Source organism: Phaseolus vulgaris, chromosome 11 (assembly GCF_051622355.1).
Source record: "Phaseolus vulgaris cultivar YP4 chromosome 11, ASM5162235v1, whole genome shotgun sequence".
NCBI lineage: Eukaryota > Viridiplantae > Streptophyta > Magnoliopsida > Fabales > Fabaceae > Phaseolus > Phaseolus vulgaris.
In genome coordinates, this window is record NC_143508.1 from 4,911,714 (window position 1) to 4,931,830 (window position 20,117).

The 20,117-nt window shown below is 29.1% G+C and overlaps 3 protein-coding genes across 4 annotated transcripts; 2 read left to right on the forward strand and 1 right to left on the reverse strand.

Moving 5' to 3' along the window:
- The first annotated feature begins 1,624 nt into the window (after nt 1-1,624).
- LOC137827658 (uncharacterized) lies at nt 1,625-2,990 on the forward strand. Of its 2 annotated transcripts, none has more exons than XM_068633891.2 (2): nt 1,625-1,874; nt 2,338-2,990. In XM_068633891.2, exon 2 carries the CDS (start codon nt 2,381-2,383, stop codon nt 2,810-2,812), a length of 432 nt encoding a protein of 143 aa, XP_068489992.1. In that variant the 5' UTR covers nt 1,625-1,874; nt 2,338-2,380; the 3' UTR covers nt 2,813-2,990. The 2 variants fall into 2 exon arrangements, with proteins under 2 accessions (XP_068489992.1, XP_068489983.1); XM_068633882.2 differs by having other exon boundaries at nt 1,669-1,874; nt 2,238-2,990.
- A 9,226-nt stretch (nt 2,991-12,216) lies between these two features.
- On the forward strand, nt 12,217-15,547 carry LOC137830125 (cyanogenic beta-glucosidase). The gene is made up of 13 exons (XM_068637284.2): nt 12,217-12,443; nt 12,609-12,678; nt 12,779-12,837; nt 13,186-13,261; nt 13,351-13,428; nt 13,554-13,641; nt 13,721-13,976; nt 14,071-14,186; nt 14,313-14,530; nt 14,609-14,640; nt 14,730-14,832; nt 14,942-15,050; nt 15,145-15,547. The coding sequence occupies exons 1-13, from the start codon at nt 12,255-12,257 to the stop codon at nt 15,335-15,337; spliced, it is 1,587 nt and encodes a 528-aa protein (XP_068493385.1). The 5' UTR covers nt 12,217-12,254; the 3' UTR covers nt 15,338-15,547.
- Nucleotides 15,548-16,208: 661 nt separating this feature from the next.
- On the reverse strand, nt 16,209-18,273 carry LOC137822615 (uncharacterized). Its single transcript, XM_068627531.2, has 5 exons — nt 18,200-18,273; nt 17,943-18,088; nt 17,374-17,618; nt 16,804-16,975; nt 16,209-16,510 (listed from the first exon to the last, which is right to left on the reverse strand). The coding sequence occupies exons 1-5, from the start codon at nt 18,271-18,273 to the stop codon at nt 16,209-16,211; spliced, it is 939 nt and encodes a 312-aa protein (XP_068483632.2).
- Between the last annotated feature and the right edge of the window lie 1,844 nt (nt 18,274-20,117).

The window sequence follows — 20,117 nt, forward strand, 5'->3', positions numbered from 1 at the left end:
ATTTTCATCATTAATATAAGAAAATGAGGAATAATATATTAGCGTAATCATATATTGAAGTGATGTAATGACATTTATGTAGTGTCGCAAGATATTGGTTACTATAACAACCCCATTCAATATCTACCCATCATAACACTTCTAAAAAAACTAATTTTGTATGTTTTAATTGGTGGACAAGTTTTTTTTCTATATTTACACGACACTGTTTTTCATCACACCTTTATTACATCCACCACTTTATGTATAGAATACCATAAAATTGTTTGGTACGACATAAATTTTGAAAACATCGTATCTTTTAATAGAAACCTCTACAAAATTACTATTATTATTTTTATAGTAGAGAAACTTTGTACAAGATGAATTGGGAAACTTAAAAAAATATTTTATATAGATTTCTTTTGACTTTATTAATCTACTTTTTTAAATTTTTGAAATATTTAATTCATATATTTAAAATTAAGTTTGATTTAATATTACGATTTAAAAACATAATCTTGGAAGATGTCTTATTATTTCATTATAGTTGTTACTTTATAATCAATTCAAGGAAATTTTCAAATTAATTCACTTGAGAAAAATATATATTTACTATTCTATTTGACTCTCTACAAAACTGTACACTTATAAGTGAGATTCGGGATTATTACTAAAAAACATTTCCAATGTCCACAGATAAAAAATAAATAAAATCATTTTGTGTTATATTTAAATTAATCACAAACACATTTAAAAAAAAAAAAAAACACATACACTTTTTTTAGTAATTGTTAGAGAGACACCAAAATATAATTTTTATGATGTAACCATAAAAAAAATAAAAAAAAATCATAATGTATTTAATGTGATTCTGACTGTAATAAACTTGTTGAAGTGTGTTTATATGAGTGGTGGACAGGTTGTACACGGTAGTAGGTCACTGTATGGTATGGAAAGCTGAGTACATTTAAGTTAACATTAATTTTAATAAAACATGTGTTTGGTTTGGTTATGTGTAATTGACATGTTTTTTTTTTTTTCTTAATTCTCATCCAAATATTTTGATTTGTTTGATAATGGACTATGTGTCCTTTGATATGCAATGGAAAATAGTCACACATAAATTAATTTCATAAAATTATCTTGATTAACTAAAATTTTTGTGTAAATTATTTTATTTTCTAATATTTTTATAGTGAACCAAGAACATCACAAGTAAAAATTATTTAATTGTTGAAAGTTGCATTAGTTTAATGGAACAGATTTTCTTTATAATAACAGTTTTATATTGTTGGGCTAAAGATTAGTAACAACACTGTAAGATGTGGGACCTAAAAAGTGTTTCTTTTGAGTCCATATGATATGGCTGAGAAGTGATGAAAATTTTGGAGAGTGAAGGTTTGGGTCTGGTTATTGGGAGACAGATGCAATGCACTCTACCTTTTTGGAGTTTGACATTTATGCTGATTAGCAGAATCCAACCTAGCACCAGTAAGTTTCACACCACAAACACCCTATTGCAGCCCATGGATTTCAAACTTCCCACACACGCTCACCACGCAACAAATACCCCACATTTTTTTTCTCTTCTAATTCTCACTAAAATTGTTTAAAAAGATTCAAAGAAAAAACCTTGCAAAACACCTTGATGATATAAAATAAATGAAGCAGTTACTTTTTTTTTGTATATATAAATGAAATGATAGGGTTGGGTTGAACAGAGAGAGTGGAGAGGATAGAGATCCAGTGAATACAGAGAAACTATATCTTTCTCTCTATCTCTGTTTCTGTTTTCTTTACACTACCCTGCAACAGCAGTTCTCATCCTCAATCATTAATCCAACTCAAGTGTTTTACCATCAACCTTTTGTTTCTTCTCAGGCCTTTACCAGGTTTCACATCGCTTGAGCTTTCTTTTGGATGTGCCAAAGCTTTTATCCATGCTCTTTTGCTCAGTATTTCTTGCTTTTTATTAGAATATCCTATTCCTTTTCTTTCCTAAAGCCTTTTTATTTCATCTATTACTATCATAGATTAAGGTTTTGATCATTGTTTTGCTCTGCATTTGTTTCAAAACTGTGTTTAGATCGGATCGGAAGAAGCCTTTTGTTGGTTCATTTACTATGCTGAATAATCAAATTCATGTTTTCTGATTTAGTTTTTCTTTTTCAAGGATAGTAGATATCTCAATTCTCATCCTCTGAAATTTGTGTTCAACTGTTTTGAGTATTGACCTAATCCTTTTAAATTTACAGTCTTTTACTGAAAAATCAAGACAAAAACCTGAAATTGGAAGAATAAGTGGAATTGAAGCAAAAGGGACTCTGTTTTGATGTGTTGATTTTGTTTTGGCAGAGAAAGTAGTTTGCATGATCACATTTTGTTGGAGTTGGAGATTATGGGTAGAGGCAGAGGAAAGGGTAAAAAGTTAAGTGTTGGCATGGGCAATGAAGAGGATGGTATTGTAAGTGGGGAGGAAGAGAGGGTTCCAAAGCAGAAAAGAAGAGGAAGGCCACAAAAAGTGTTGAAGGATGAGTTTGACGAAGAAGAAGTTGAGGAAATGGAAGAGGATGGTGGTGGTGAGAATGTGAAGAATGTAGTGTCAAGCAAAGAGATGAAAAATCAGAACAGCACAAAAGAAGGAAGAAAAAGAAAACGAAATTTGGAGGAGAAAATGGAAGCTGGTGAGGAGAAAAGTGGGGTTAGAATGGGATCAAAGATTGATGGCTTAACAAAGTCAAAGGGATTTAGACAGAATGGAAGCAGGCGTAAAAGTAAACCTTGCAGAGCTGCAGAAGCTGGTGTGCTGTGTAAGCAAGACTATGCTTGAAACACCTTTCTTCTTCCTTCTCATGATGCCAACAACATCATAGCTACCAATTCATTTTATTAATCAGCTTCTTTTCATTTTTTGTTTATCCTTTTCTGCTTTGAGGGCTTCATTTCGTGATTCATTGCTGTTATTTTCCTATTTATATTTTGAGAATGAATCAGGAAATTTACCACTATGCTTGTAGTTTTCTGTTAATTTACTACTTTGTCTCTTTTCCTCTCTGTTTTGAAACCCTAAACCTAAACCTCATTTCAATTACAAGTACTTAGTCTGTATTTTAATATTTTTTTTTTAAATAAAAGTTTTCATTTTAGACATCATTATGCAAATTAACATCTCAGTTAACTGACACCTAAACTAACAGCAATCATTTGTCATCACATGAAAAAAAATATTATTTAAAAAAAATACAAAAATACAAGAAGATTATACCAGAATCCATATGCTATCAAAAACGATACATAAGTAAATTATACTTGTTCATGAAATTTTTTAAGAAGAAACAAAATGGAAGCCAATTATATTAATGAAAAGATTCTTTATGAAAAAAATCATAAATTAACTGACTTATCAGCACACGCATCTCCTCACATTATCAGCACACGCATCTCCTCACAGAAAATATGAGTAACCCTAAACCTAATTTTTTTAGGAAAATTAATCAAATTCACTTTAAAGATTTTTAGAAAAATTATAAAAAAATAAAATTAACTTCTTTATAGTTAATGATAATTTATATACTCTGATACTGATTTGACTGCATCTAAATAAGTCATGGTAAAAATGAGACATGTCATAGGAATAATGCTACGTCTTGTTAACTATTAGAAAGCTTATGTGGTAAATAAAAATAAGATATATTCAATAGTAATTAGTCACTTGATATACTCTTATAGTAAAAATAAAAATTATTTATATATAAAATAATGGTTTATGTACACCAAATTTAAGTAGAATAAATTTTTCTGTTTAAAAAAATCCACACTAGTGTTAGGGCTCAAAGTAAGTAAAAAAATACATTTATTTAATATAATGTAAGTGGACAAGAAAAAACACATGTGTGCTCATACCTCAATAACTACTGTGACATGTTTTGCATTACCCATATCAAACTCGTTAACTTGTTCATCATGACTTTTAATTTGTAAAAGAAAATAAACCTTTTTTACCTTTATCAATATTTATGAAGAAGTTCATTAAAACATACTTAATGTGTGTGTTTTTTTTTCTTTTATCCCTTTTTCTATTTTAAAAAATATTCGTACTACAACCTTTTCAAAATATAGCAATTATTTTAACCACTTATATATAAATTAGGGTAGTGACTAAAGAGCAGCTACTAGCCTACCTCACTTGAGACACATAAGGGTGATTGTTGGGCTGTAAATAAATGGGCTTGTCCATATAAAGTTGGCTGATTCTCCGTGCACCATATCACACCCAACACACTCACATAAAATGTCCATTTTGTCTTTAATGTTTTTAAATTTTTGTCTTTCGGATATTTATATCCGTAAGTCAAATTACAAAATTCTGGATATATAAATCTGGAATTAATATGTCACTTCTAGATTTCACCATTCAGAAGCTTATTTGGACAACATAAATGATCTTCTGGATGTCAAGATCTGTAAGCAAACATAAATGAGTTATGGATCTCAATCCTCAACACCATTTACAATACACCATTCTGAATATGAAAATCCAGAACTCATTATTCACTTTCAGATATGACCATCTGGAAGCTTAAATGAAATATGAAAATGACCTTCCAGATTTTGAAATCTGGAATGTATAAAAATGACTTCTGGATATTGGAATCTGTAAGCAAATATGTGAAAAGGGCAAAATGGGGTTTTGAATTTTTCGTTGGGTGCGAGTCAAAATTGGTTGGGTGCAGGAAGCAATTGCCTATAAAGTTTTAAGTTTTGCTTTATGTACTCCCATTGGTGGAATTTTGAGTTTTGCATTATGAAGAGGATTCAAGGGCAGGGGAGTTTGAAACAAAAATAGGTTGGATAGAGGGGTGGGAAGAGTAACGAGGAAGTGTGGAATGTAGGTATGGGAGAAGCTGTTAGTTATCATATTTTTGTAATTTTCTTTTTTTTACTTTTTGGATTGTTTAATTTGGAAAATTCTCAAACTGCTCAATCCCTAATGTTTTCTGATTATATCATCTGAAAAGGGAAGGTGGATATTTGTATAATGTTTTAAATTGGCCATTTCGAAACATATTTCTGATTGTCTAATTCAAAACATGTTTTCGGATTACAACTTTTAAAATATATTTATATAATGTTTAAGATTGATATTTCAAAACACATTTATAGATTCTCTAATACAAAATATGATTTTGGATATTTTGTATTACAACTTTCATAAATATATTTATTTAATGTTTTAAATTTATCATTTTGAAACACATTTATAAATTGTCTAATTGATAACATGTTTTTGGATTACAATTTTTAAAAATATATTATGTAATATAAGAAAATCATCAAATAGAAACAAATTTTAGAGACAAAAAATAATTAATTGTTATATTGACTAAATTATATATTATTTTAAAGATTAAAAAAATATTGATTTCTAAATTAATTTATATTATTGACAAATAGCTTATAAATTGGTATCTAATTAGCTATTAAGGTTTTAACTACCAATTAATTTAGTTAATATAACAACTAATTATTTTTTATCTTTAAAGTTGGTTTCTATTTAATAGTTTTCTTGTGTTTGTGCGGAAAGATATCACTACAAGAAAATGATGAAATAAAAACCATTTAGATACCAAAATAATTAGTTGCAATAGTAACTAAATTAGATATCATTTTAGAAACTAAAAATATGGTTTTTAAAGTAGTTTATGTTAAATAGTTTATAAATTGGTATCTAATTAGCTTTAACTACCAATTATTTAGTTTCTAAATTTGGTAAAAAAAACATTGATTGCTAATTAAATATCAATTTAGAAACTATTTAACAATAATATAAACTAATTTATAAACCATTTTTTTTAGTTTCTAAAATGGTCTCTGATTTAGTTATTATTGTAACTAATTATTTTGGTCTCTAAAAATTGATTTCTATTTCATGATTTTCTTGTAGTGGATAATTCAAAAAAACATATAATATATTTTGAAAAACTTATATTCTAAAATATTTTCATAATAAATAATCTGAAAGTTATCATGGAAGTAGAGCACCGAAGTATACCATAAAAGATAAAGTGATTATTTTAAAAATAATGGAGATACAAGCAATAATTATGGAATGAAAGATGAAAAACCTCAAATTTTAGGTTATAATAAAAAGGGTAATGAAATAAAAAAAAAGTCTGATAGATGCTTAATATTTCTATAATCCCTAATTTGTGATACTTTTAGATTCTTGATGTAACATACATATATCGTGCTCACACTGTGCCTTTGATAAATTATCACACATCTTGATTAATTTATTTCCATTTTTTTTTATTAATGTTGTTGTTGTTAAAAGAGTGTTCCAACCAAGTAATCAAGTATAATTAATTTACTCTGTTTGCTTGAAGTTTTTCCACCTTGTATTGGCAAATATGGCAACTTAAATGAATATATAAATATTGTTGGTTAAAATATATGATGTCGTGTTGGAGGCAAAATAAAAAAATACAAATTAAATAAAAAACTATAGATATACTTTAAAATAAGAGAAACAAGGACCAAAATTACAGTTAGTATATTTTTTTTAAAGTATAGACAAGCATCACTAGGTTATCTACAATTTTAACTATGTTGACACACTAGATAACATCAATTATGTTATAAATATACTTAACATTATTAGATTAAAAATGCAACAAAGAAACTAAACAAACTTTAATTTTTGTTTGACATATATCTAAAAAAATCCACATTAAAAAATGCCTATTAATTGATCTCTAATATTGCGTAGCGCAAGTAAATTATTCACACACATATATATATATATATATATATATATATATATATATATATATATATATATATATATTTCTCTCTATATTAAAAAGATAATATAAAGTATGAAACCAAATATTTAAGTCTTTTATGCAAGAGAAAATATAGAACAATAATACTAAATAATGCAGTATTATATAAAATCAAATTTTTGTACAAACACGGTCCAAAATAGACTACATATGTTTTTGTTTTGTTTTTTTAGAAAAAATAGTTTATGGAAACACATGTACAATGCAATCACATAGTTCGTTTATTTTTTTTATGATAGTAAAAAAAAATCAAATCATAAAACATACTTTAGTAAAAACTACATCAAAATCTAATCAAATTAATCTTTCACATCTCCAACACCACATTATATATTTTAACCAACAATATTTGTATAATCATAAATTATTATAGTAGCTTTTAAAAAGTATATAGTCTTATTAAAAAATTATTACCTTTGAGTAGGGTCCACTTACTCTACAGTTAGAAAACGGTATCGAAACCCTTACTTAAAATTTGAGCCATAAATTTTTGACTTTAGACAATTTTTTTTGTAATTATTATCTAAAACAATAAATGGTCCAGTTATCCAACATAGCTGAGATGGAATTGGATATGTAAATAGATAAAAAAAAAATATTATTTATAAAATAGTTAAATATGTTTTTTAAATTAGTTTTAATTTTTAGTCCAAATTTTAGATATAGTGGATACTTTTGGTAAAAAAATTATTAGAATACGTTCTTGTTAGTTTTTTTCACGTGATAAATAAATTTCTTATATGTGAATTTATATATTAAAATGTTTTATATTGATTTATGAGTAGATGTGAATGTTATATTATTACAGTATACTCATAAAAAAAATTATTACATAAAAAAGTAATACTTAGTTATAATATTTTTTTATTATAAATATCTAATATCTAAAGTTTGAAATAAGTAAAAAATCAATTTCTGATAATACAGAAAAAAATAATTAATTCTTTATAAAATTAGAAGTTACTTGTGTTATTGATAATCCTTCAAACATACTAATATTAATAGTTTAATAGGTGATGAAAGAAAACTTAGTAATGATATACGAGTTTTGATGGCGACAACTCAACACCCAATTGTTGGAAATAGTCGTGTACATTAAGTAAGAGAGAATTTGATGAGCATGAGAGATTATTTCTTAAAAAAGTTCATGGTTTGAAAACTTCTTAGAAGCTAATTATATATTTATAGCAAAACTTGAACCATAGTTTTTGAGTTGAAACAATTCGTTCATGACATATTATTTTTTTTTCATAAACAATAAAAATAAATAAATGAGAACTATTATACATAAAAAGCTAGGATCTTACTAATTTCCTACCAAGGGACACCTTCCAACTTAAATAAGAAACAATCAAACCAAACTCAAAAAAACATTAAACAACTAGTCTCATACAATCCACTTAGTATTTAGTTTTTTGCTTTTGTGGTATACAATAATTAGTGTGGCAATTACTCGTACTAATCATATTAGTAGGATTCCTTTATTCTTACTTATGTGAAGATTGATACTCAATTTTACTGATTATTCTAATTTTATGATTAAGTTATTAATTATTCCTTTTTTTTCTTAATGAAGGTATGAGTTGAATATCTGTGCTTAGTTTAAGTTTCTTTCCATTTAGAAAATGTTAGAAACTCTTAGAACTAAAGTGAAATAACTAAGACCTGAATATTAAGAATGAAAACCTTGATCATCAGTATAAATTGTTTCCTTAATATAATTTTTTAACTGAATAAAATTAAGTAAATGGTTTAAGTAATTTGACAATTTGGATGATAAAGTTAAGGAAGTGAGTTGTAGTTGTTGCCTGAAAGTTTTCTTCATGCTTGTCAAGTTCCTTATAGAAAGTTCAGAAAAAAAAAAAAATAGCTCCTGTTATCTTGTTAAAATTGGAACTTCTATTTTATGCATCATTTAATTTGAAGATAAAATGCATTAGTCTTTATTTTTTTATCAACAAAAAATAAATAAAATAAAAGAAGATATTTTAGGATGTTTTAATCCTTAATTGAATAGAATTTGGCGAAAAGTCAAATTACTTTTAACACCTAATCAATAAAGATTCCGTCAAACTCTATAATTATAAAACCAAACACAGAAACTTATATGGAAAAATACGGGAGAACCACAACAAAGTACCGAAACATCATCTCTCAGAAGACCCTAACTTTTTTCCAGCTGCATGCAGAGAAAAATCGAAAGAAAAAAAAAAACTCCTTCCTATAACAACCACTATTAACCCTCATAATCAAATACATGCATTATTTGGTGCACCATTTTGGTGCACCATGTTGACAATTGTTATATCATCATTGTTTGGGATTTGTTTCACTTTATATAGAAAATTTGAAGAGGATAATTAATTTGTTTAAGGAATTCAAAATGTTTTATAATAAACTATATTGTTTGGCTAGTGAATTTGTAAAAAATTAAAATTCTAAAATTTTATTAGATTAATTGAATTGTTTAAAACTAAATAATTTCAAATTTTTTTTAAGAAAAAATAAGAATTTAAAAATTTTCATATTCTCAAATTTATGTTTTTTTCTTTGTAGTTTTTTCTTAACTCGATTTTAGTTGAGGTGTTATCGACTTGATTAAGAAAGAAATATTACCGAAAGTATGTGAAAAGAAGTAAGAAATGTAGTTACTGCAAATAATTACAACCTTGTTTATTAATTTAGGAGACGTATATATATCTGCTCAAGTGCATTGGGTAGCTTGCAAACTTGAGATGTTGTTAATATATGTTATTTTTTTATAACAAAAAAAAAGAAAAAAATATTGAATAACTTGTCTACTTAAGTTGAAATAATTTACGTAACAGTTATGAAAAAGAAAAATCGTATCTAATGATAGAGAAAGGAAAAAATGTTATATTTGTATAGAATTAAATTTTCCTTAAAAATAAAGGAAATTAAAGCAATAGCCAACTTTAGATAAGTGCTACTTGTCATAAATCAACTAAAAGTCAAAGCCACATATTTAAGTATTAAATATGTATTGCTTCCAAGTACAAGAGTAACAAATATTTAAGTATGTATTGATATCGTATATGCTTAAATTTTATGTATATATGTGTCATCATCCATTCCAAATACCAGAACTAAAAAGTTAATTATGTATTCATTCCAAAAAAAATAAAAATTAACAAAGTCAAAGTTATATATTTAATAAGTACGTATTGCTACCCTTTTTAAATTTAAATATGTATTCCTATTATTTACATCTAAGTTTTTTTATACACATTAAATCTCACGTAAAAAAAATAAAAAGTAACCAAGGGTCTACATTCACAATAGTTTTTTTTAAATAGAAAATCACATGAAAAATTGATTTTAAAATACAATTTAAATAAATTTACGTAATAAAATATTAGCATAAATAAATTTAAATAAGTTACACGTGTAATTTAAAAAAAAATATTTTCAAAAGTAATTTTAATTTTATAGGTCTAAATAAAAAATATAGATACAAAATCAAATTCTAAATTATTGGTTAATATTTATCTCATTAATTTGTTAATAATATCCAAATAAAATTCATTAACCATGTTAATTATGTAATATCAACATGGCAATAAATAAAATAGTCTTAGACATTACATATCATATCCATTAAAGATATTATTGTATTTAATATCCGTTACAAGATATCACTCTATGCCAATTCTTTTGTCATCCTTAGTTGTGATGGTGGACGAAGTTAGAACCTTCCTTCACATGTGTGATGCTGATGCTGACACGAGGATTAACTTAAAAATCTAATTAAAAAAGAAATAGACATGAAAGTTATACATCTACATTCAACAAATGACAAAGATACTAATTTTGTATACTCTTATTTTTCAAGAAAAAATAGTTTTAACAAGTTTATTTATTTATTTAGTAAATATTAATATAATTTTAGAAATTAGTTTAATTAATGAAGGTTTTTTAATCTTAGTTAAGTTATAAATATTATTTTAAAATTTCTGCAAAACAATGAAGCATTAATTAGATTTCAAAAGTTTATTTTAAAATTTCAATAAAATTGAAATGAATATTTAAAATATTGAAAAATTGTGTCGTCGGCTACTATTGAGTTTGTTTCAAAGAGTTGTATGTCTACGGTGAAAGAGAGAAGTCAGGAGTATGGTTAGAGATGATGGAAAATGAGATTGAAAGTTATTTCAGAAGACAAGTCATTTTACAAAAGTTTTGAAACTTATGGTATTTTATGAAAGTTCTTAAACCCATGGTATTTTACGGATGTTTTGAAACCTATGATATTTTACGGAGGTTTTTAAACCCATGGTTCTTAATGGAGGTTTTGAAACCCATGGTATTTTAAAGAGGTTCTTAAACTCATAGTATTTAACAAGTGTTTTGAAAGACTTTTCTTGAGATTTAAAAAAACTTCAGGGAACACTTTCTCCAAATATGATTTAGCGGAGAAAATTACAATCTGACTAAATGACTTAATAGTAGTTTTAAAGTTTATAAAAAATAGTTTTAAATTATTTAATATAGTTAAACTGGAAATAATAATGTACCAAGCTACTACTTTAAATTACTTGCTAATGATTTTTTTAATATTTTAAATATTCATTTCAATTTTTTATGATAAATAATGATAATGATTTTTTTTCTGTTTTACTAAATTTTTATACCAATAATTACTAATAATAAAAATTAATATTAAAATTGAAATTACACAACACTAAATAATATTAATTTACATTAAATTGTTTAGTTTAATATTGAAATTATTTTTAATTTAATTCATTATTTGAAAATAAAAAAAATAAAATAAAAAATACCCAAATAGTTATTTTTATTAATTATTTATTAAATTTTATTTCTCCTATATTTAAAAAAATAGAAAAATAAATTAGAATTCGGTTTCAAGAAAATTGAATTTCGATATGTCTTCAAAGATATAATGAAGGTGAGAATTTGATTTCCGAGTGAATTTTGACCCTAAACAATAAATAAATCTATTTTGATAAATAAATAGTCCCAAGCTTAATTATATAGTTTTTTAATTTTAAAAATGCTATTTAAAAAAAAAAATTCAATTTCGGTAACGACTCTGCATTATTTTTATACCGCTAAAAAAATGTTAATTGACATGTAAGAACACGTGAAAAAATTATTCTTACTTTATAATTTAATTATTATTATTATTTTAATAATATTTTTTAAAATATTTTAATATAAAATATTAATATACATTATTACATTATTAGAGTAGGTTGTAAAATGAGGATATTATATTAATATATATTATTAGAATAAGTGGCAAAGCAAGAGGGTTTTTGTCTTTAATGGGTGTGAAAGTATAGTTATTATTTTTCTAATAAGAAATATATATATATGTTTGTAGATAAACGTGTGGGTTGGAACAAAGTTTTTATCTATAAAAGTAATGCATTTGCTGAACACATGAAATACACTTTAGCAGATATGGCAAAGAACAGATATTATTTTCATGTTCATCTACATCTCATTGCTCTACTTTCTTCATTGATTACTGTTACAGAAGCTCTTGCTCCTACTCCTGAAATAACTCTGTTGAATCGAAGTAGTTTCCCACCTGGTTTCATCTATGGAACATCATCCTCAGCATACCAGGTAATACACACACATTTTTGTCTCTTACAATTATGTTTTATCACAGTTCAACTCCATATGAAACACCTTCCACGTTACAAGTTAAAAAGTTTTAGTTCTTTCTATCAGCTTTATTTTGTGGTGCTTGGTTCACTCACATGATTATGTAAGTATCTGTGTATGTAGTATGAAGGTGCAGCAAATGGGGGTGGTAGAGGACCAAGTATTTGGGATACCTTCACTCATAAATATCCAGGTAAAGTGTATATGTTTATGTATACATGTATGTATATGTATATATATACATGTGTGTTTCTGTCTGATACAATTGTTCACTTATGCTAATTAACATGCAGAAAAGATAGTGGACAGAAGCAATGGAGATGTTGCTGTTGATTCGTATCATCGCTACAAGGTAAATATTGCAGATTCAAAGTTTTTATTTACTAATGAACTGAAAGGTTATTTAGATATTTGCATGGTAAAATATGAAACGAAGAAAAGTGTTGCTTTTGTAATTTCTGATCACGATGATGACGTACACTTGTATCAATAACTTGTTTATTAAACTATTGACTATCATCTATGAAACGTTATCACCAAATTAGTTAATTAATTATTAATTAAGAAATAGATTATACACCATTGTAAGTTCAACTCAGATTTTTTTTTAAACAATAAAATATTAAAATAAATGGTAGTACTTTGTTTTCCATCGTTTTCAAGTAAAGAGTGTGATATCTTATTGGATACTATATTGCAGGAAGATGTTGGGATTATGAAGGATATGAATTTGGACGCTTACAGATTTTCCATATCTTGGTCTAGAATACTTCCGAGTAATTCAAATACACATCAATGATTATTTTGGACTAAAATATTTTATTTTGATCATTTATTTCATTTCATAAACTAAATATATCCACAGATGGAAAGTTAAGTGGAGGTATAAATCAAGAAGGAGTTGACTATTACAACAACCTTATCAATGAGCTGGTGGCAAATGGTCAGAACAAACAATCAACCTTATTTTTGATATTTTTAATAATAATTTACATTTAAGCAATTTCACATGTTACTGACTACAATAATGTATTAAATACTAATCATCATATATTAACATAATCACAGGTTTAGAACCATTTGTGACACTTTTCCATTGGGATCTTCCTCAATCTTTGGAAGATGAATATGGTGGCTTCTTAAGCTCTCGCATTGCGTAAGTGATGCAACTTAACATTTTCACTTTGTTAAAACATCTGGGTCAATTTTGTGAAGAGCACATGATTTGAACACAGGAAAGATTTTGAGGATTATGCAGAAGTTTGCTTCAAGGAATTTGGCGATAGAGTAAACAAATGGATAACTTTGAATGAGCCAATGACTTATAGCCACCTAGGTTATGCAACAGGGGAACTTGCACCGGGCCGATGTTCTACTTGGTTCAATCTTCATTGCAATGGTGGTGATTCTGGGATAGAACCCTATTTGGTCTCGCATCACCAGCTTCTTGCTCATGCAGCAGCTGTTAATGTGTACAAGACCAAGTACGAGGTTAGTTAGTTATTAAGTGTGGCAAACCTTGTAGATCTTAGGTTTCTTAGATTTGAACTTTGAATAGTTTTTAATAAAAGAACTGCGGTTGCAGAAAATGCAAAATGGTTTGATAGGCATAACTTTGAATTTTGTTTGGTATGAGCCACTCTCGGAAAACAAACTTGATCGAGAGGCTACAGAACGAGCTATTGACTTCATGTTTGGATGGTAACGTTCTTCTCTCCATATCCTTAAAACATTCTTAGTTTCATTCTGGGTGCATGGAATTGAAGTAAGCAAAAACATTCAAAGTACATAACAAAGATAACTGATTTCATTTTTGTTCCACTGAAGGTTTATGGATCCACTAACAAGAGGAGATTATCCCAAAAGCATGCGTTCCTTGCTTAAATCAAGATTACCAAAGTTTACAAAGGAGCAATCCAGATTGCTTACTAATTCATCTGATTTTATTGGCATAAACTACTATACCGCTAGATATGTCTCTGATGCACCTGAACTAAGAAATCTCAGACACAATTACATGACAGATGTTCTTGCAAATTTTTCATGTAAGCAGGCTTTTCTAATAACTTGTGTTGAATCTGATCTTTACAAATAATTTCATGCCTTTATTTTTGTTATTGCAGTTGTGCGTGATGGAAAAACTATTGGTCTAAATGTAAGCTTCTGGAGTGTAGATGCTTCACAATCAGTTTAGTATGTTTTTGTCAATAATGTTAAAGATATTTATTTTCCATGATTATGCAGGTTGCTTCAGATTGGTTGTATGCTTATCCAAGAGGACTTCGAGACCTTTTGTTATACACTAAAGAGAAATACAACAATCCTGTAATTTATATTACTGAAAATGGTAAATAACCTTAACATATGCTTTAAAAACTAGTTATAAATAACCTTAATCTATAGGGGATTTTATTTCCAATGCATAACAATTTACATTTTCCATACTTTTGTTATAGGTATAAGTGATTATGATGATCCATCACTTTCACTTGAAGAATCTCTCTTAGATATTTACAGAATTGATTACCATTATCGTCATCTATATTATCTTCAAGAAGCAATTAAGTAAGTTAATTTCTTTTCATCTTTTTAAAGAAATGATTCTGTTATCTGTCATGGAATTGCTTTTCTGATTGTTTTATTTCAATGTAAAATACAGGAATGGTGTAAATGTAAAAGGGTATTTTGTATGGTCACTCTTGGATAACTTTGAATGGCCCTTTGGTTACACGATAAGATTTGGAATGAATTTTGTAGACTACAGAAATGGCTTGAAAAGATACCCAAAACTTTCTGCTCTATGGTTCAAGGATTTTCTGAATATAGAAGTGAAACTTCAAGATTCCTTGTAATAGTGCTGCTATTTGAAATTCCTTAAGAAAGTATATTCGAAAATATGTAATTTGCTAGAATTATTTAATTCTTCACCTATTTCTTGTGCAGTTGTAGTTCTCCTATGTATTTTGCATTCATAGTTTTTGGAACTTCAAATTTAAATATAACATGTTACAATTGTATGCTTGTTTTAAAAGATGTGTTGATAGTTAAGCTATTTGTCCTGAGAATGCAATGCCTCCTAATAGTACTCTAGGAGTAATAACAAAGATTTTTTTTTTATCAGCAATAAAAAATAAATAAATGGGAACAACTTCGGGGTGGTCCAACCCTTATACATAAAAAACTAACGCCTTACCAACCTTCAACCAAGGAACACCTTCCAACTTAAAAAAGGAACAACCAAACCAACTCAAGAAAGCATTAAACAACCAGTCTCATACAATCCACTGGGTTCAAAACCCAGTTGGGGTACGTAAAGGAATTACAACAGGACTTTGCAAAAATCCAAGACCAAACATTTACTTGTACCAGTGCAAATACCTCAAGCGCATCTACTACGCCCCTGTCGAAGGTCACCGAGTTCCTATGTCTCCAAATTCCACTCACAACACCAACCCAAATCGCCCCCCAAACGTCATTAACCACATCAGAAGCCAAACACAACTTGAATTGTTGGAAGTTTACCAAAGGGTCCTTGTGGATAACAAACGACACTCCAAGCCACTCAAAACAAAGACACCACACCCACCAGGTAAACTCGCAGACGGAAAATAGATGACTGGACGACTCTTCCACCTTCCCACACAAACCACACACCAGATTCTCTACCATTACCCCTCGTCTTTCCAAATTTACCCTAGTAGCAATCCTATTCTCCATCACCCTCTAAGCAGTGACCAAAGCGGAAGGCAAAGCTTTGCACCTCCACAACTTACTGTAATTTGGAGAAACCTCCCCAACTCTATCCTTCCTAACCTGAATATAGGCTGAGTTAACCGTAAAAGTATGAAACCCCCCTGCCTTCCAAATCCAACAATCTGCCTTTCCCGATTCCAACTTCACCCCTTGTAGTAACTGAAAGAACTGCTCCACCAGAGGTTTCTCCCATTCAAAAAAGGGTCTACGCCATTCAAAGTGCCACACCCAAATACCATCAATCCAATTCCCTAGTTCAGCCACCTTTGCACCTTTTGTCACACTAAGAGAGAAAATTCTTAGGAAAATCAACGCTCCACAACTCAACCAACTGTCCTCCCAAAAAAGGATAGTCCTCCCCTCACCAACTTCCCACTCAAACCCATCTTCAAAACTTCTTCCCCAACCCTCTGAAGCCCACACCTCCTTCAAAACTTTCCACCAAAGAGAGCCCCTACCAACTTTACCTTCCTCTCTCAAGCTTCTCCACCCACCATACTTAGAGAAACGAGGATCTCTTTCCACAGACCACCCTTATCCGTACCCAACCTCCAGACCCACTTACCTAAAAGAGCCAAATTAAACAACCTTAGGTTAATAATATCTAGACCCCCATAGTCACGAGGCTCACAAACCTTTTTCCAAGAGGCCCAAGCGATCTTCCTACCATCGGAACCCCATCCCCAAAGGAAATTCCTTTGTATTCGATCTAACTTCTCTGCCACCACAGAAGGTAACTTAAACAATGACATAAAAAATAACGGGATTGAGGAGAGAACTGATTTTAACAAGCAAATCCTCCCAGCCAACGACAGACACCTGCCTCTCCATCTTGACAATTTACCCTGAACTCTCTCTATCACCCTGCTCCAAAACGCACCCCGTTTGACACCCTCCTATCGGCAACCCTAAATAAACAAAAGGAGTTACCATCACTTTACAATTTAGAATAGCCGCAAAACTCTAAAGCAAGCTCTGATCCAACCCCAGCCCACCGATAATACTCTTCACAAAATTGACCTTAAGCCCAGAAGCAAGCTCAAAGCAGAGTAAGATCGCCTTCATATTGAAGACACTTTTTTATATTAGCTTTACAAAAGAATAAAGTGTCGTTAGCGTATTGTAATATATTTACCTTCACTTTATCCCTTCCAACCTCCAGACTGTCAATCAAACTCTTCTCTTCTGCCATCCTGGAAACCCTAGCCAACCCTTCCGCAACTATCAGAAAAAGAAACGGTGCTAACGGATCACCTTGACGAAGTCCCTTCCCAGGAGTAAATTCTCTAGATGGACTACCGTTCACAAGCACCGAGACTGAAGCAGATTCTAAACACCCCTTAATCCAACGAATCCATTGAGCGCAAAAGCCCAACCTCTCTAGCATATAATAGAGAAAATCCCAACTTACCGAGTCATATGCCTTCTCATAGTCAACTTTAAAGAAAACACAACTCTTCATTTTCCTTTTATATTCTTCCAAAACCTCATTCGCCACTAACACACTGTCTAACAAACCCCTACCTTCCAAGAAAGCTGACTATCTAATATCAATGACTTTACTAATCACCTTTTTCAAGCGTAGAGACAACGCTTTAGAGATGATCTTATATAGGCACCCGACCAACGAAATAGGTCTAAATTCGCCAAGTTGCTGAGGGTTTTCTACGTTTGGAACAAGATATAGGAATGATGAATTTGAACCTCTAGGCCAATGACTCTTAGATGCGAAATCCTTCACTGCTGACACCACATCCGACTTAATGATTTCCCAGCAATGCTTTAAGAACCCAAAATTAAAACCATCAGGGTCAGGACTCTTAGAACTATCACAATTCCATACCGCATCCCTAATTTCTTTTTCAGAAAAATCGGCAATCAATAACTCATTATCTTCTTTCGAAATAGAGTTGAACCTAACGTTGTCCAACCTAACTTGACATCATTCTTTTCTGGCAAACCTTTCTTCGAAGAAAACTTTGACCTTGTCCTTAATCACCTCCTTATCCTCACACCACCGGCCGTCAACAAACATCCCATGTAACTCATTCCTCGCCCTTCTCCACTTCACGGGTGAGTGGAAGAACTTTGTATTAAGATCTCCATGTTTCAACCACTTTTGTCTTGTTTTCTAGAACATAACCGCCTCCTGTTTAAACATAGATCTATTAAGGTCAGCTAACAAAGTTCTCCTTTCCTCCCTTTCAGACTCAACCAAGCCTCTATCATCATCTTGTGCATCTAACACATTAATCCTCTTTTGTAACTCCTCACTAGCAAGGTTAACATCCCCGAAGACCTCTTTGTTCCAAACTTTTAAAACCACTTTAAGCTTTTTCAGTTTCTCTTTGAAAATATAAATTCCACGTCCTTGCACATCATAGCTAACCCACTTCCTCCTCACAAAGTCTTTAAATCTACTGTCTCTTTGCCAAACATCAAAGCACCTAAAAGGTCTCGGACCCCAGTCAACAGACACTTCTTTAAGAACAACTACACAATGGTCTGAAATTGACCTATTTAGGACAAACTGTTGACAACGGGGCCAAACATCGAGCCATTCTTTTGACACAAGAACCCTATCAATTGTGCTCTTCACCATACCATTTGGTTTATACCACGTAAACTTCCTGCCAACCAACGAGATATCTACTAATTCTCTCAAATCTTCATTTAATTGATAGACAAGCTATCTAAACCTCCAATCTATATCCACGAGAACAAAGATAAACAATTTGTATACATACTCTTATGTGTTCTATACATATAAAATTAGCAGCAATGGAAGGACATCCAAAAAAACAATAACATTATCACACCCTGCTAAGATTTTCGTTCATCAAGAGAAAGACAACGAATATTTGTATTTTTTTTTAAAGTAAAACCTCTAATAATTTAAAGTCATTAAAAATAGATGAATATAGAGAGATCACAAAACCTCTTTATTAAATGTACCGACTTTACTTGTCAATTCGCTTTGAAAACAAGAATCAACTTGTCTTTTCGATTAAGAATAAATCTAATATTGAATATTATTATAATTGATAAGGTTATTTTATATATTTTGAAAATTATAGTGTTTTAAATATAAATATTAATAATTTTGGTTTCCAAAATTTTCTCTCGTTATTTTAATTTATGATATATTTATTGCTTTATTAAATTGTGAAATAATATATGCTGAATATTTTAATCTTAGTGAGTTTTCTTTTCCACTCTATGTTCAGTTTAATTTTTTTTTTTTATAGATTAAATTTGTTTGCTTAAATTTATAGTTGATTTTATTAAGATTTAAATAAATGTTGAAGATTTTATGAAAATGTGATTTAAATATCCAATAAATTTGTCTGATTTATTTAATTTTAAAATAATTTATAAAAATATTAATGCTAATGTAAGTGTTATTTATTATATTTATTAATATTAATGTTAATATAGTAAAATATTTATTAATTATATTTATCATAAAATTTTCGTTAATAAAATAAATAAAAGTAAAGATATGCGTATACGAGCTACTGGTAATAAGTTGACTTGATCGACGCAAGTTCTATGTTATAGGTTTTGCCTCTGACACACTTGTTTAGTAAATGAGCAATGATATGTTGACATTTTGTTCCATTATACAACTCCTTATTAATGATATAAAAGAGAGTATTTTTGTCATTTCATATAAAATTTGAAATTTTAAACATAGAAAGAAGGTTGTATAGTAGAGTAAGGTTGTCATTCTATCATTTTTCTAAGTAAATACCGGCTTTGTCTCGCTCGCGCTCAGATTCTCCACAAATAAAAATAAAAAATTCAAAATTGAAAACCTAATTTTCTCTCCCTCCTCCGTCGCAACCTCTCTTCGCTGCTTCACTGGTCCCTCCCTCC

What these genes read in the sequence shown, in the direction of transcription:
- LOC137830125 (XM_068637284.2), top strand. Translation starts at nt 12,255, where the DNA reads ATGAAATACACTTTAGCAGATATGGCAAAGAACAGATATTATTTTCAT. An exon ending in CAATGAGCTGGTGGCAAATG is followed by an intron (nt 13,429 to 13,553) that starts GTCAGAACAAAC and finishes ACATAATCACAG; the next exon opens with GTTTAGAACCATTTGTGACA. An exon ending in ATTGACTTCATGTTTGGATG is followed by an intron (nt 14,187 to 14,312) that starts GTAACGTTCTTC and finishes GTTCCACTGAAG; the next exon opens with GTTTATGGATCCACTAACAA.
- LOC137822615 (XM_068627531.2), bottom strand. Translation starts at nt 18,273, where the DNA reads ATGTTTGTTGACGGCCGGTGGTGTGAGGATAAGGAGGTGATTAAGGAC. An exon ending in AAAGTTTTCTTCGAAGAAAG is followed by an intron (nt 18,089 to 18,199) that starts GTTTGCCAGAAA and finishes AAAAGAAATTAG; the next exon opens with GGATGCGGTATGGAATTGTG. An exon ending in GTTTAATTTGGCTCTTTTAG is followed by an intron (nt 16,511 to 16,803) that starts GTAAGTGGGTCT and finishes GTGTGACAAAAG; the next exon opens with GTGCAAAGGTGGCTGAACTA.
- LOC137827658 (XM_068633891.2), top strand. Translation starts at nt 2,381, where the DNA reads ATGGGTAGAGGCAGAGGAAAGGGTAAAAAGTTAAGTGTTGGCATGGGC.